Source organism: Gouania willdenowi, chromosome 16 (assembly GCF_900634775.1).
Source record: "Gouania willdenowi chromosome 16, fGouWil2.1, whole genome shotgun sequence".
NCBI lineage: Eukaryota > Metazoa > Chordata > Actinopteri > Blenniiformes > Gobiesocidae > Gouania > Gouania willdenowi.
The window spans coordinates 33,951,306-33,965,259 of record NC_041059.1 but is presented as its reverse complement, the minus strand read 5'-3'; the positions used below and the strand labels follow the sequence as shown (position 1 = coordinate 33,965,259).

The 13,954-nt window shown below is 39.0% G+C and overlaps 1 protein-coding gene across 6 annotated transcripts in view; it reads left to right on the top strand.

The window, feature by feature from the left end:
- The window catches only part of adgrb1a (adhesion G protein-coupled receptor B1a), a 227,193-nt gene that overhangs the window by 189,621 nt on the left and 23,618 nt on the right, over positions 1–13,954 (top strand). For all 6 annotated transcript variants that reach the window (XM_028470093.1, XM_028470091.1, XM_028470094.1 and 3 more), the window contains exon 24: positions 966–1,051. In XM_028470093.1, the coding sequence (XP_028325894.1) occupies positions 966–1,051 (86 nt within the window). The remainder of the gene's footprint in view (positions 1–965; positions 1,052–13,954) is intronic.

Here is a 13,954-nt window from a genome sequence, read left to right as displayed (position 1 = left end):
TTTCCGACCGTCTGGCTCTAATTTTCAGCCGTGATTTTAGGCATTGAAGGTTAAGGTCAGTCTGACCTAAAGAACGGCCAAACTTTTAACACACATCTTAAGAAAAGAGTTGCACATCTTAAGAAATGTGCAACTCTTTTATTTTCCTGATTACTTAAAGGCATGGTAGGTTATTTTTGAAAGCTAGCATGATTTTGAATGTAGCTTCCCCGACGGCTGTGCCTTTCATTTAAACCTCTGTGTTTTTACTTATTCGACTTATTTCCATTGCGTGCTCAGCGTCTCTTCCTCTGCTCCTTTTTTCTCTGTTCTGCTATTTTGGTTTGTTATTCTTGATTTGTTTTTGTACTTCTCATTTAAGTGATGGCTTGTAGTCCTTTTTTTTTTACTCCTGTTTTATTGCCTCTTTTTTCCTTCTTAAATTATGTCTTTCAGCCAACTCATTGTTTCCTATTTCATCCCATTTTCTTCAATTTAAAATAATGTTTTGTTTTATTTTATTTTATTTTAAAATTGTTTTATATGTACAGTTTACAAACAATGACAAGTTTTAGGACAACATGACATATTTACGCTCAACTTTTCACAAAGAAAGTTTCAATTATCCAGCAGATTAGATAATCATACACCCTAACATTAATTTAGGATGATATCGCACCTTTTCAAGCGATTTTCCACCGTTAAACAAGTGGCTTATTGTGAAGCAAGTAGCAACTTTAGCAAACAGACAGACATCAAATCTCACGCCCAATCTTGCATGATTTCAGTGATATGTGACAATGCACAATGACCATTGATTGTTTTCTTAGTGGAACATTGAAATTCCTATATTTTGCTAAACACAGTGCAGAGGTGACAGTAAGTACAACTTTAGTGTTCAGAGACCTACAGTAAGGATGTGCATCTGTCAATGTGAATACTTCTTACTGTATCTGCTTTAACGCTGTGCTTCTTGTCTTTGACAGGTTAACATGGTTATTGGGATTCTCGTTTTTAACAAACTGGTGTCCAAAGACGGAATTACTGATATGAAACTAAAGGAGAGGGCGGGGTATGCCTAATATCACTCATCCATTTTACACTGTGACCTCTAACCAGCCTGATCGCTCCACCAAAGGGAAACATTCACACTTTGGCCTGAACTAAGCTGAGGTTTGCTCACCTTAGATGACTAGTTTTATGGAATTTGGAAACAATTTAAATGATTGAAGGATTATAAAATTATTTTGAAGGATTCAAGTTAAAAGTTCAAAGAATGCCTTTTTACTCAAATAAAGTTGGGACACTGAATATGTTTTTTCTCAACCTTAACCTAGAAACATGCCTCCGATGTTCACTGTATAATTTACATTAAACTGAACCATGAGTTTATCTCATTCAGGCAAAAAAATTTATCTATTTCAATATGAAAAGCACTTCTGAAAACTGCTTTTTCTGTTTTTCACTCACTTTATTATCCACATTATTTGCAGCGCTCATGATCTGTAAAACAATGCTGAACCTTAGGTGCCTTTTGTTGTTTTTCCCTTTTTCTTCTAGGCAGTTGACAGCTAAATAATGTATTTCGCTTATGTATGTATTACTAATATTCCTTCTACATGGCAAATGGCAAAGCACATCACATCACAGCCTTCTTCATTTCTACAGGGAAAAATGATCTGAAAAAAATTGCAAATATGACAAACTTACAAACTGGAACAAGCTGTGAACCATATTTAAAAGCTCCAAAGTCAGATCACAAACAAAGTAACATTTGTCACCGTAGCTATCAATAATTAGCAAACAGCCTTTGAAATTGGTAAATTAAATTAGGTTAAATTAAATTTAGGATTTTGTGTTTTTTTTGTCACCAGAATTATTTGTAGTTTTAGTCTTGTGATAAATTCAAGCTGCCAAAATGTTGTCACTACCTCTGAGGACCTTTTGGTCTTTCCTACCTAAAGGAGAGTGAAAAACAAGCATTTTAAACTGTTTTCATCAAACCGTATCATTAGCTTCTTTTCTGGAAGTGAAGTCTCAACCTGAAAATCTGAAGCAAACCAACATTATTTTAGGGTTTAAAAAAATGTATGAGCAGACTGAATAATCGATAAAGGTTTTTCCACTGTAATGGATCTTTAATTGGTAACTGCTTAAACTGAAAAGTGGATGCATTTCCATATTTATTGCAATGCATGTTAGGCTGTAGGAGGTTGAGTTAAATCCAGTTCTGTTTTACTGGTTATGCAGTGTCACAGCTTCTCCCACAAAGGTATTCCCAGTTCCAGCTCTACATCACTGGAGTTGATGAGTGTTGACGTCCCTTTGTTTTAAATGAAGTGATAGGGGCAGCCTGGTTATTGGTCCTGCACAAACTGTGCAAGATGATGACTCATCCCATTGCTTTTATTTTAAGTTCCGAATGTCTCACATTTCCCTGGAGCTGCTTTTTGTTCACAGGTGTTGCTCTCCGTGTGCAGCTCTGTAAAGCCATTGGTGTCTTTTTATCTCTGCTTGTGTCTGTTAGAGGGAAGCAGGGCTTTGAAACATCACCAGTCAACAACACATGATAAGCTTTGGGTTTAACCAAGCAAAGCTGACATTTTGTTGTTTTCCAGTAACAGTGGTGTTGGGGTATTGGATTACTTCTTAGCAAAGATTATGTAATATATCTACAAAACAAAGATTTGGTGTGGTTAAATTTGTTACTTACTAAACTAATGTTTAATAAATGGTCCAAACTGATAAATAATGTGAGCATGTGGGATATATACAGTATATATAACAGCAAACAACAGCAAGTTTAATGCATGTTACAGTGAAGAAAATAAGTATTTGAACACCCTGCTATTTTGCAAGTTCTCCCACTTAGAAATCATGGAGGGGTCTGGAATTTTCATGGAAGGTGCATGTCCACTGTATGAGAGATAACCTAAAAAGAAAAATCCAGAAATCACAATCTATGATTTTTTAACAATTTATTCGTGTGATACAGCTGAAAATAAGTATTTGAACACCAACGTTAATATTTGGTAGAGTAGCCTTTGTTTGCAATTACAGAGGTCAAACGTTTCCTGTAGTTCTTCACCAGGTTTGCACAGACTGCAGGAGGGATTTTGGCCCACTCCTCCACACAGATCTTCTCTAGATCAGTCAGCTTTCTGGGCTGTCGCTGAGTAACACGGACTTTCAGCTCCCTCCAAAGATTTTCAATTGGATTTAGGTCTGGAGACCGGCTAGGCCACTCCAGAACCTTGATGTGCTTCTTACGAAGCCACTCCTTGGTTTTCCTGGCTGTGTGCTTTGGGTCATTGTCATGTTGGAAGATCCAGCCACGACTCATCTTCAATGATCTGACTGAGGGAAGGAGGTTTTTGGCCAATATCTCACAATACATGGCTGCAGTCATCCTCTCCTTAATACAGTACAGTCGTCCTGTCCCATGAGCAGAAAAACACCCCCAAAGCATGATGCTACCACCCCCATGCTTCACAGTAGGGATGGTGTTCTTGGGATGGTACGCATCATTCTTCTTCCTCCAAACACGCATAGTGGAATTATGACCAAAAAGGTCAATCTTGGTCTCATCTGACCACAAAACTTTCTCCTATGACTCCTCTGGATCATCCAAATGGTCATTGGCAAACTTAAGACGGGCCTTAACATGTGCTGGTTTAAGCAGGGGAACCTTCCGTGCCATGCATGATTTCAAATCATGACGTCTTAGTGTATTACCAACAGTGACCATGGAAACAGTGGTCCCAGCTCTTTTCAGGTCATTGACCATGTCCTGCCGTGTAGTCCTGGGCTGATTCCTCACCTTTCTTAGCATCATTGAGACCCCACGAGGTGATATCTTGCATGGGGCTCCACTCCGCTTGAGATTGTCCGTCATGTTTAGCTTTTTCCATTTTCTAATGATTGCTCCAACAGTGGACCTTTTTTCACCAAGTTGCTTTGCAATTTCTCCGTAGCCCTTTCCAGCCTTGTGGAGTTGTACAATTTTGTCTCTGGTGTCTTTGGACAGCTCTTTGCTCTTAGCCATGCTGACTGTTTGGGTCTTACTGATTGTATGGGGTGGACAGGTGTCTTTATGCAGCTAACGACCTCACACAGGTGCATCTGATTCAGGATAATACAGTGGAGTGGAGGAGGACTTTTAAAGGCGGACTAACAGGTCTTTGAGGGTCAGAATTCTAGCTGATAGACAGGTGTTCAAATACTTATTTTCAGCTGTATCACACGAATACATTGTTAAAAAATCATAGATTGTGATTTCTGGATTTTTCTTTTTAGGTTATCTCTCAGACAGTGGACATGCACCTTCCATGAAAATTCCAGACCCCTCCATAATTTCTAAGTGGGAGAACTTGCAAAATAGCAGGGTGTTAAAATACTTGTTTTCTTCACTGTATGTGATGTATGAAAAAGATAAGTTGGTTTGCATGGTAGAATGCGGTACATTAACGAGGCTCTACCTGCTTTGAGTAATCGTATAATCTGCATTTTCCTGATAGATTCTGCATAGGTTTGCTTAGTGTACAAGTTAATTTAAAGCAAGAAAGTATGGCATATTTTGTATTTTATTGGAGAGGAGAAATGACTGTCACACACCACAACACACCTTTGGAGGTGTAGTGTGGTGTAGATGAGAAGATATTGTGAAACCACCTGTAAATTAAGTTTTTTAACAGATTGTCCATATTTTTGTTGGAGAGGGGGAGAGAAGTTGACTGTAACAGAGTTGTGTTCCTGTCTCCTTACAGAAAGATTCTTTATAAAATATTTGGATGTTTACGATGATTATAATACTTGTATTTGGAAGTTTGTAGCAAAACACGTTTTGGGTTTGAAGTCTGTTTCTTGTGTTAAATGACAGGAAAGTACTTTAGTTTAGCTGTTTATTAGTTTGTTAGTGTTAGAATTGGTCTTTGGACTCATGCCTGGAGACAAGCTGCAGATGTGCCCTGCTTCCCTTTATCCTGCAAGCTTTTCTGTCTCCATTGGTTTTGTTGGTGCCTTCAAATGTTATTTTCTTTCTCTCTTTCTCTCTCTCTAAAAATGTTTCTTTTTGTCTAACTGTACTTGTTGCTGTCTGAAATGTCATGTTTGAGTTTGCACAGATCCCCCTCTCTCTCACTCAGGGCTCCCCAATCAGGAATACATCAGTCTCAGAGGCTCCCTCCCATGCCACCAGTGGTTGGGTAAATTGCCTACCCATTTTACCCATGTCTCGGTGTCTAGCTAACAGCCCCCATAGCCCAACCTGCTAAATTATTTAGCTAGCTTCTCTGATCAGCTTGCTCTTGCTTTCTCTCCATCTGTCTCACTTTTTCAAAGCTGATCTTGTAGATAAGTTTGTTAGCTGGAGGTTTCTTTCTACTTCCTTTTACAATAATCTGCCTATTTTATTATGGCTCCTTTAACAGCAACAATAATAAAACCCCAGTGTGATGGATTAGTGCTATAGTTATTCATCTGCGTATTAGGTGACTGAGTGGAAAGTCACAAATGTTGCTGAGACACTGGAAGGGGTTCAAGCATTGTTCGGCCACATCTATAGTCTTTATCTCAGTATCAGTGTGTATCAATTTAAAGCTTCCTTACTCCTCTAACAATATGCAAGGCATGTCATATCACCATTTTCCCCACATAGTACATTGGTTTTCCAAATCATGGCTTTTCTGAGCACTCTATCAACTGCACCAAACAGTATGTAGCCTTTTTGTTCATCACATCTGAATCAGCGGGTGTTTGTTAGCTATATCCAATCTGCCATTAGAAAGTGATAACCTGATTCTTCTGGTAGCTTAGTTAAGGTTAGGCAAGACAAATGTGATTGTATAGCACATTTCCTACACAGGGCAAATCAATGTGCTTTACATGATTTTAAAGTGCAACAGAAAATGTTAAACGTAGTTAAAAAATCAACAATAAAAACATCAAATCAAGAATAAATCGATTAAAAACGTCCCACTTATTTATAAGCATTTGGGAAAAGAAGAGATTTGAACTTAAACTTCCTCCCCATGTTTACTGTGAACTATAGGCTCCACTATTTGACCTGTGCCCATAACTCTGAGAGACCTGCTGGGTTCATAGCTGACTAACGTCTCACTGATGGATTCTGGACCAAACCCATGCACAGATGTATACACCAGGAGTAGAACTTTGAAGTCCATTCTGAGACTGACTGGGAGTTAGTATAAAGAATTTAAAACTAGAGTAATGTGCTCTGACATCTTTGTTTTTGTTAAGGCAACCGGACTTGGAGTTATCCTTCTTCAGTTCTGAAACTGATGAGTTGGGAGTCTGAATTTATACTGTGAAGTTGATTAGCCTTTTTTGTGGCTCATTAGCATACTACAGGACTCCTGGCCCCAGATGACTCAAGTAGATTGTTGTTGGGATTTTAGATATGGAAAAGGTTGTCTTTTCCCAAATCTGTTCAAAGATTGCTGTTCCTGTTTTAAAGATAGCTTCCTTGCTACGTACTGAACATTCCTTTTCTGGTAAGAAAGTCCTGTTACCTTCAGATGTACAGTAGATACTTCTGTAACTGCTGTGTCCTGGTTGAGCTGTGGGCTCTCCTGCGTTTGTCCATACGTTGGTGTAGTTGCTGTTTGGTTTCTCAAATGAACAGGTCTGTGCACTGCTCACTGCGCTGAACAGCATATACCACAACGTTCTATTTATGTCTGGATATTTGTGCTTAGGATGAACCAGTCTTCATCTCACGGCATTGCAGGGTTCAAAGTACACAGGGATGAGATATTTCTTCCACATAAGTGTTGAATTTGTAGTTACTCAAGTCTTTATTCCCTTCCCGTCCTGGGTGGCTTTGTGAATGTTTTGACTACTGTCATACAGGCAACCACCTCCTTAAGACCCTCCACTTACCTTGGGAGAAACTTGATTTAGTCGTGCTTGAAATGATGTGGAAATATGCGGAGGAGTGAAAGTGGATATAACCTGGAGCAGAGTGCTTCATTTGTTTTTCCTGGAGAACCACTATCTGGCTTGTTTTTATGTCTCTCTCTGAATGTGATGAGTTGTTTATTATCGCGCCTTTAGCAAAGTTGTTGACAGGGGTGGAAAGTAACGAATTACATTTATTCTCGTTACTGTAATAGAGTAGCTTTTTTGTGTACTACTTTTTTGAGTACTTTTTAAAATCTGTAATTTTACTTTTACTTAAGTATATTTAGTTTCAAGTAACAGTGCTTTGCTACATTTGAAATAGATTCCGTTGCAGAGTAAAATAAATCCTGCACGCGGACGGGAGTCTGCTACATTTGTGCTATTGAACGTACCCTAGAGCTGTTGTTAGGATCAGTGTGTATATGTCTATGGCCTGCTCTGTTGATTCCAGTGACGTCACTCACATTGCTGCATTGCGACAAAGCGAAAGCGTTAAATTCTGATGGAGAGCAGGAAACTTGTGAATTTGCTCTCTGAAATCATCAAAATGCCCATGTTTTGTGTAGTTTACGGCTGCTCCAATCGTTCTAACTGAGAAAAGGAAAATACATTTTATAGAGTACCAAAGATTGTCGTTCACAAAGATGAGAAATGTAAAAATCTCACAGAACAACATTGTAAAAAGTGGATTTTAAACCTACGTCTGTGGTCAGGAGGAGCAGAGTCTGCTGATACCCGTGTCTGCAGGGACCACTTCATCAGAGGTATGTTAGCAAGCTAATTTTGTTTTTGTGGCTGTTTATATAGCATATAGGTTGTGTGCGACTCAGAGCGGAGCGTTTTTGTGCCCCCTGTTTTCTTAACGCCACCCCCATTTAATACTGCCTGCCGCCAACTCTGGTCTCCCGTGCGCCTCATCCTCCAGCAGTGCCAGATAAACCACTGTGCTTTTTTACGCATTGTGTGCTCGTTTCTTTTTATATCAGCTACAGGTGTAGCCAGTTGATCGGCAGTTTTGTGCAATGATCCCGTGATTTTAATTACAATTATTATTGTTAATATAAAACTGTATTTGTATTCGCTCATTCCACCTAGAATGTTTTATAGACTTATTTATAGGCTTTCAGAGGTTATTTATTGGATGCTCTGACACATTGGATGTATTGACACAAGCACATACCTCAAATAATTGAAATCCTTTATATTTATGTCTTGTTCTCATGCACGTTATTTTGAAATGATGTTCTCTTATACATTATAATAATGAAAAAAGAACCTAGTTTGATCTGTATACACGTCTTTTTATTTTTTTATTGCATGGGAGAGATGCCCCCGCCCATAAAAAACTAAGTAACATTTACTCCGAGTACATTTTTAGTGAGCTACTTTTTACTTTTACTTGAGTAGATTTTTACACCAGTAACTTTACTTTTACTTTAAGTAAAAATTAACAGATTTTTTCTGTACTCTTTCCACCCCTGGATGTTGATCACACAAATAATTTTATTGAGGTATGTTGGACCAAGCAAACCTTCACAATCAGCAATAAGTAATGTCAGACCAAGACAATGATAACAAATACAAAAAAAATGTGTTACATTTAAGCTAACATTGAAAATGAGTATTTCAACTGCAGCTTTTAAAGTTCAGAGCTCTCCATTCTTTAAATTGTTTTTATCTAAACATCCTGACTTTTCTGCTAAACTATTGTTATTTTAACTCCCTGCAACTTCTTTCTTTTAGTCATACCATTGCATCAAAGGACTCTATCCTAACAAAACTAACCTGAGAAGTGTTTTTTTGGGGGGTTAGCATCCTTAGCATTCTTGTCAGCGGCTTTTTTAGGTGGAACACCTGTCTGCTTTCTTAATACTCCTACTCCACCATGATTACCATCATCTCCTCCAACACTCTTACTACAAGAACCACCGCTAACCAAAACTTGTTCAAGTGTAAATTGCCTGTATTTTTTCTTATCTGATTTTTCACGTTTCGCCATTCTGGCTCAATCTTTTCCTGCTCTCGTTGCCATCGTCTTACCCTCGTCTGAAATTACGGTCAAATGAAAGGAAGTAGCCATGTTTTCTACTTCTGCTACCTGTGATCAGGCATCCAAAGAGCACTGTTGCCACCTGCTGACTGAAAAAAATATTGTTTACAAATAAGATCTTTACATGTAAGTTGCATAAGGCTTTACTGCACCCGTTCCCACTGAAACTGGTATTCAACGTTACTAAATGTCTATAGACGTCAATGGCAGTCAATGAGTTAATTACTGAGGAACTTTTTCTTCTTTCCTATTCAGTAAAAAAGTGTCTTAAATAAACTGTACTAGTACAGTGCCCATCGGAAGTATCTATTCATGTTGGAGCTTAGGTAGAGTTGTCAATTATGGCCAAATGAGTATGTGTTTGAAGGTTGGATGTACAAAGAGGTGTACATACTCTGTAGTGTTATAAAGGGAAGTGTTGGGCGGTAACGATACTTGTAACGCGTTACCGCCCCAACATCACTTTTGACAGTAACGAGTACTGTAACACAATATTTTTCTAAAGAAATAACGCCATTTCCGTTACAATATGGTGCGTTTGTCCGTTACTTTGCTAGATGCAGTGTACTTCCTGTTTACAGTAGCGCTACATATTTTTGCGGGATGCCGTGCCAAACACGGTAAAGCATTGTCAGTGTGTTTCTGTTTACATCACGTGCGCCAATCATGGCGAGTCAATGCGGGAGCAGGACGAGCTTCTCAGAGTGGAAATACGTGCATTATTTTTGTCTCAAAAAGATGCATCAGTGAAGCTAAGCTAACGCTGCGACTGGATTTTAACGGACTGTGACTGTTATCCAGGGACAGATCAGCCAAATTATTCCACGGTATGTGGTTGTAAATATGCAGCCTGTCGCTGCTGCTGAGTCACTGCTAACAGCAGCTCATTAACCTGATATATTTAGAATTGTGTAGCTGAGAAAAATGCTGTGAATTAGATTTTCCACATTTATTTTTATAAGCATTTTCAACAGCAGAATGTGCACCTGGAATATGCACAGCTTACTTTACATTACTGTGCTAAGGCTGAAAAATTACTGTTTTAATTTTGGAGCAGCTGTTTTGCGCTTTATATGCACATCATTTATGGGTGCTTTGTAGCAGTTGATCAACATTGTATTATTATATTATTACCTCACTAATATGAAGCTGTATGGACACAAATGACCCAAAATAAATAATACATTCTTTAATTCTAAGTAACTCAAAAGTTACTTTTTCCAGTAACGCATTACTTTTTGGTGTAAGTAATCAAAATAGTAACTGAGTTACTTTGTGAATGAAGTAACTAGTAACGGTAACTAGTCACTTTTTTTCAGTAACTAACACAACACTGTTGAAGGGGTATATTTGCAGGTGCAAAGTAAAATAGCGTGCACAATTTCCCTGGTTTAATTCTATGGGACATGCACATGATAAATTTTGTTGTTTTGTTTTACAAATTTTTATATTTTTGTCGTTTGGTGTATTTTTCTGTATGTATGTGTTTTTGGAGTCATTATGTGTATTTTTGTATCGTTCTATCTTTTTGTGCATTTTTTGTACAATTATTGTTTTTTTTACCATTTTAGTGTGATTCTGGAGCCATTTTCTGTATTTTTGTTTTTGTTGAAATATCGTTTAGGTTTTTGTTTTGTTTTACCTATTTAGTATATTTGTATTATAAATACCTTATGTGTTTGTGTCTTTCTGTAGCGCCACACGCGCGCAATTACCCTCTTGTTGTGTGTGTGTGTGTACGTCTACATATTTGTCCATTTCCAGCTTTTAACGCAGTGATTTAAGATCTTTATGCTGTTTATCTTTCTATTACAAACTGGCTGACTTTTACTTCAATCATGCTGCTCCTGGCGGGTGCTCTCTCTATCTCTCTTTTTTTTTCTCTCACTCTCTCTCTCTCTGTCTGTCTCTCTGACCGCGGACTTCATGCTGCAGACAACATTGCATTGGCACTTTTAGTCCGTTTCGGCCATACTGGCCTGTCATTGCCCGATCTCGGAAGCAAAGCAGGTGTGGGCCTGGTCAGTAGTTGGTTGGGAAACCACTGAGAATTCCAGGTGCCACAGTGGGTGACTGTCGCTCCAGTGTTATCTGTCATTGTGTCCTTGGGCAAGACACTTCACTGGCAGCCTCGCGTCAGTCTGCCCCAGAGCAGCTGTGGCTGCAATAGTAGCTTACCACCACCAAGTTTGGAGTGAAAGAATAATGCCTTCATTCTGTAAAGCACTTTGCGTGTCTATGATGAAGCACTATATATAATACAATGCATTTTTATAATTTTTACTTTTTTCTCGGTCCGCGGCTCTGGGCGCGCATGTGGGAAATATTAAAACTCTTAGTACTTAGCACTTTTAGTCTGTCTCGGTTCTAGTCCATCTCAGTCCGCGGGTCTGTGCTCGCACGTGGCTACTCCAGTTATTCAGTGATTGATTGACTGTGGTGCTCACACGGTGCAGTGATTGACTCTATGCACGTGAGTGACTGTAATGGCTCTGGCGGACAATGGTTTTTATGAAAATATTCATTAAACTGTAACATTGCAGTCCATTAAATCCGACTTCACACATCTTTGAACCAAGCTGCAGCTAAGTTGACAGTATGAACTCTGTCTGTCCCTGAATATCAGCGGTATTTGAGCCACACAGACAGACAGACAGACAGAGATTCCTTGCTTTATAGATAGATGTATGTATGTTTGCCTTGCTTCCTTAAAAAATCCCAAAAATGTTAGTTCCATTAGCATTGAGTTGTTGTGTGTGTGATGTGTCTGGGGATGTGATCAAGATACCTCACACTACCTTGAGACTGCACCATGATACAATACTTCTCACCAAACTATAGTGAGATAAAAGTGAGTTTAATTTTATATTTCATATTACATTATTTAATACCTTAAAATGTCCATCCTTTTTTGTATAGTTATGGTCAGGTTTTTTTTTTTACATAGCTTCTGAGAGCTTTTTATATTGCTACATTTGTGTCAGCAAATCCGGCAGCTCACACTTGGATCTCTTGAAGCTGGCTATTCAGACACTTATATTTTATTTTTATGATTTTGGTATATACACGTTATTCACTTGAGCCAAGTCTATCACCAGCGCTCAGCTACCCCTCCCACCTTCTCAAACCTGGAGTGCAGTGAAGTTGATTGCTCTTTAAAATCCTGCCTGGAGCGTACATTGAACAACTATATTGTCCTTTCACTTTAAATTGAATTTCTTCCATCGTGATTTTAATTGAAGCATCTATTGGCCACAAAAATCGATTTTCTAAGCACCTTGGCTCTAATAGTTGTTCTGCAAAGTCCATATGGTAATAGATTAGTTTATTTCTTTTCAATATCTGCAGTGTTGCCATCAGCGTTTGTCTTCCAGTGACATTGGAGGAATGTCAGAGTTGTAAAAGGAAATGCAAAATATTACAGCTTTGGATTTTTGGATTTTATTTATTTACCTGGTGCTGATACACATTTGTTAACAATACTATAGAGTATTATTCAGTTGTAAACAGTAAGTGTTAATGTTAAACATATTGATAGCAATAGTTTGATGTACAGTGTCAATCACTATCAGTCTTTTTTCACTTGGGGCTCATTGTGCAGAGGCTTTGGAGGAAGTGAGAGCTTTGCTTTATTGACAGAAAAGTGGTGAGGCGAAGTGGCCAATCCTTGCTAAAAGAAGAATCGTATTTCCCAAATGTTTGTTATCTTTTACACCAACAGATAAATTGTGTAATTAGAATAAAGGATGTAGAAGGTAAACAAATCAGTAAGAAGAAAGTATGCATTAAAGAGGATGAAAAACGGGAAGACTGTTGGCCCAAAAGAAATACCACTGACATTATGGAAATGTTTATGGGATTTGGCATTAGGGTTTCTGACTAGACTATTTAACTCAATCCTGAACAGTGATGCCTGAGGAGTGAAGAAGTGTTCCGTTCTATCATCTTCTAATTATACAGTTCTGGATCACGTGGGAAGAGAAGCCCAGACAGCCCCCGCCCCTAGCCACCTTCACTTGCTCCTATAGGCACATCCCAAGGTGTTCCCAGACCATTTCAGCATGTCTTAGGGGGGCCCTGGTGTTTTCTCCAACATGCTTAGTTCACCTCCAGAGGAGGGTGCCTAAACTACCTGAACTTGTTCCTTTCGAGGTTGGAGGAACAGCTGCTAACCTATATTTGAGACTGAGCTTTGCCATCCTGCAGAGAAAGCCAATGTACAGCCACCTGTACTTGTGATCTTCTTCTCACCATGCTTACCCAAGTCTCATGACCATCGCTGAATCCAAGAATGTACATCAACCATTAAACACAAGGCTTTGCCTTCAGGATTAGTTTTACTTTACTTCAACAGACCAGTAATTATCTGAATTACCCAGGTGATTACTTCAGGCAAGACCAATCGCCTGACCTGGAGTTGGCAATCCACTCCTTTTCAAATGAGAACCATGGCCAGAGACTTGGTGGTACGTATCCTGATCTGAGCCGCTTCACACTTGGCAGTAAACTCTCAAAATCACAAAAATTCTTGGACTGGTTATGTTATGTTGTAAAGATGATCAGCTATGACAGACTTACAATATCCAGAGATTTAAGCTACCCAGGTCAGATGTCATCCATCCTCAGAGTTTTACTACCATTGTGATTTCTGCCCCAGAGATTGAACAACTCCACCAAAGCATCCCTATTGTGGTTCTCCTCTGTGGATGCTAGCAGAATCCGATTCCCACTATACACATTGTGAGTGAGTTGCTGCCTCCTCCCCTTGAGGAGGGCCTCATGGAGCCTATCAATAGTCTTCAAACTTGGTTTCACCAAACTCACCCTAAGCTTGACTTTTTGTAATACAATTGTGACATGCCGGTTGGTACCTGTCAGAAGAACCCAGAGACCTACAGACCAGCCATGCTCTGTAGGCCTCCTTTTATCGCCAGGCCGCTCCCTTCCCCTGTGGTGCCCACCAAGGATTACTCCAACGACTGGCACCGGCCACAGGCAGCCTTG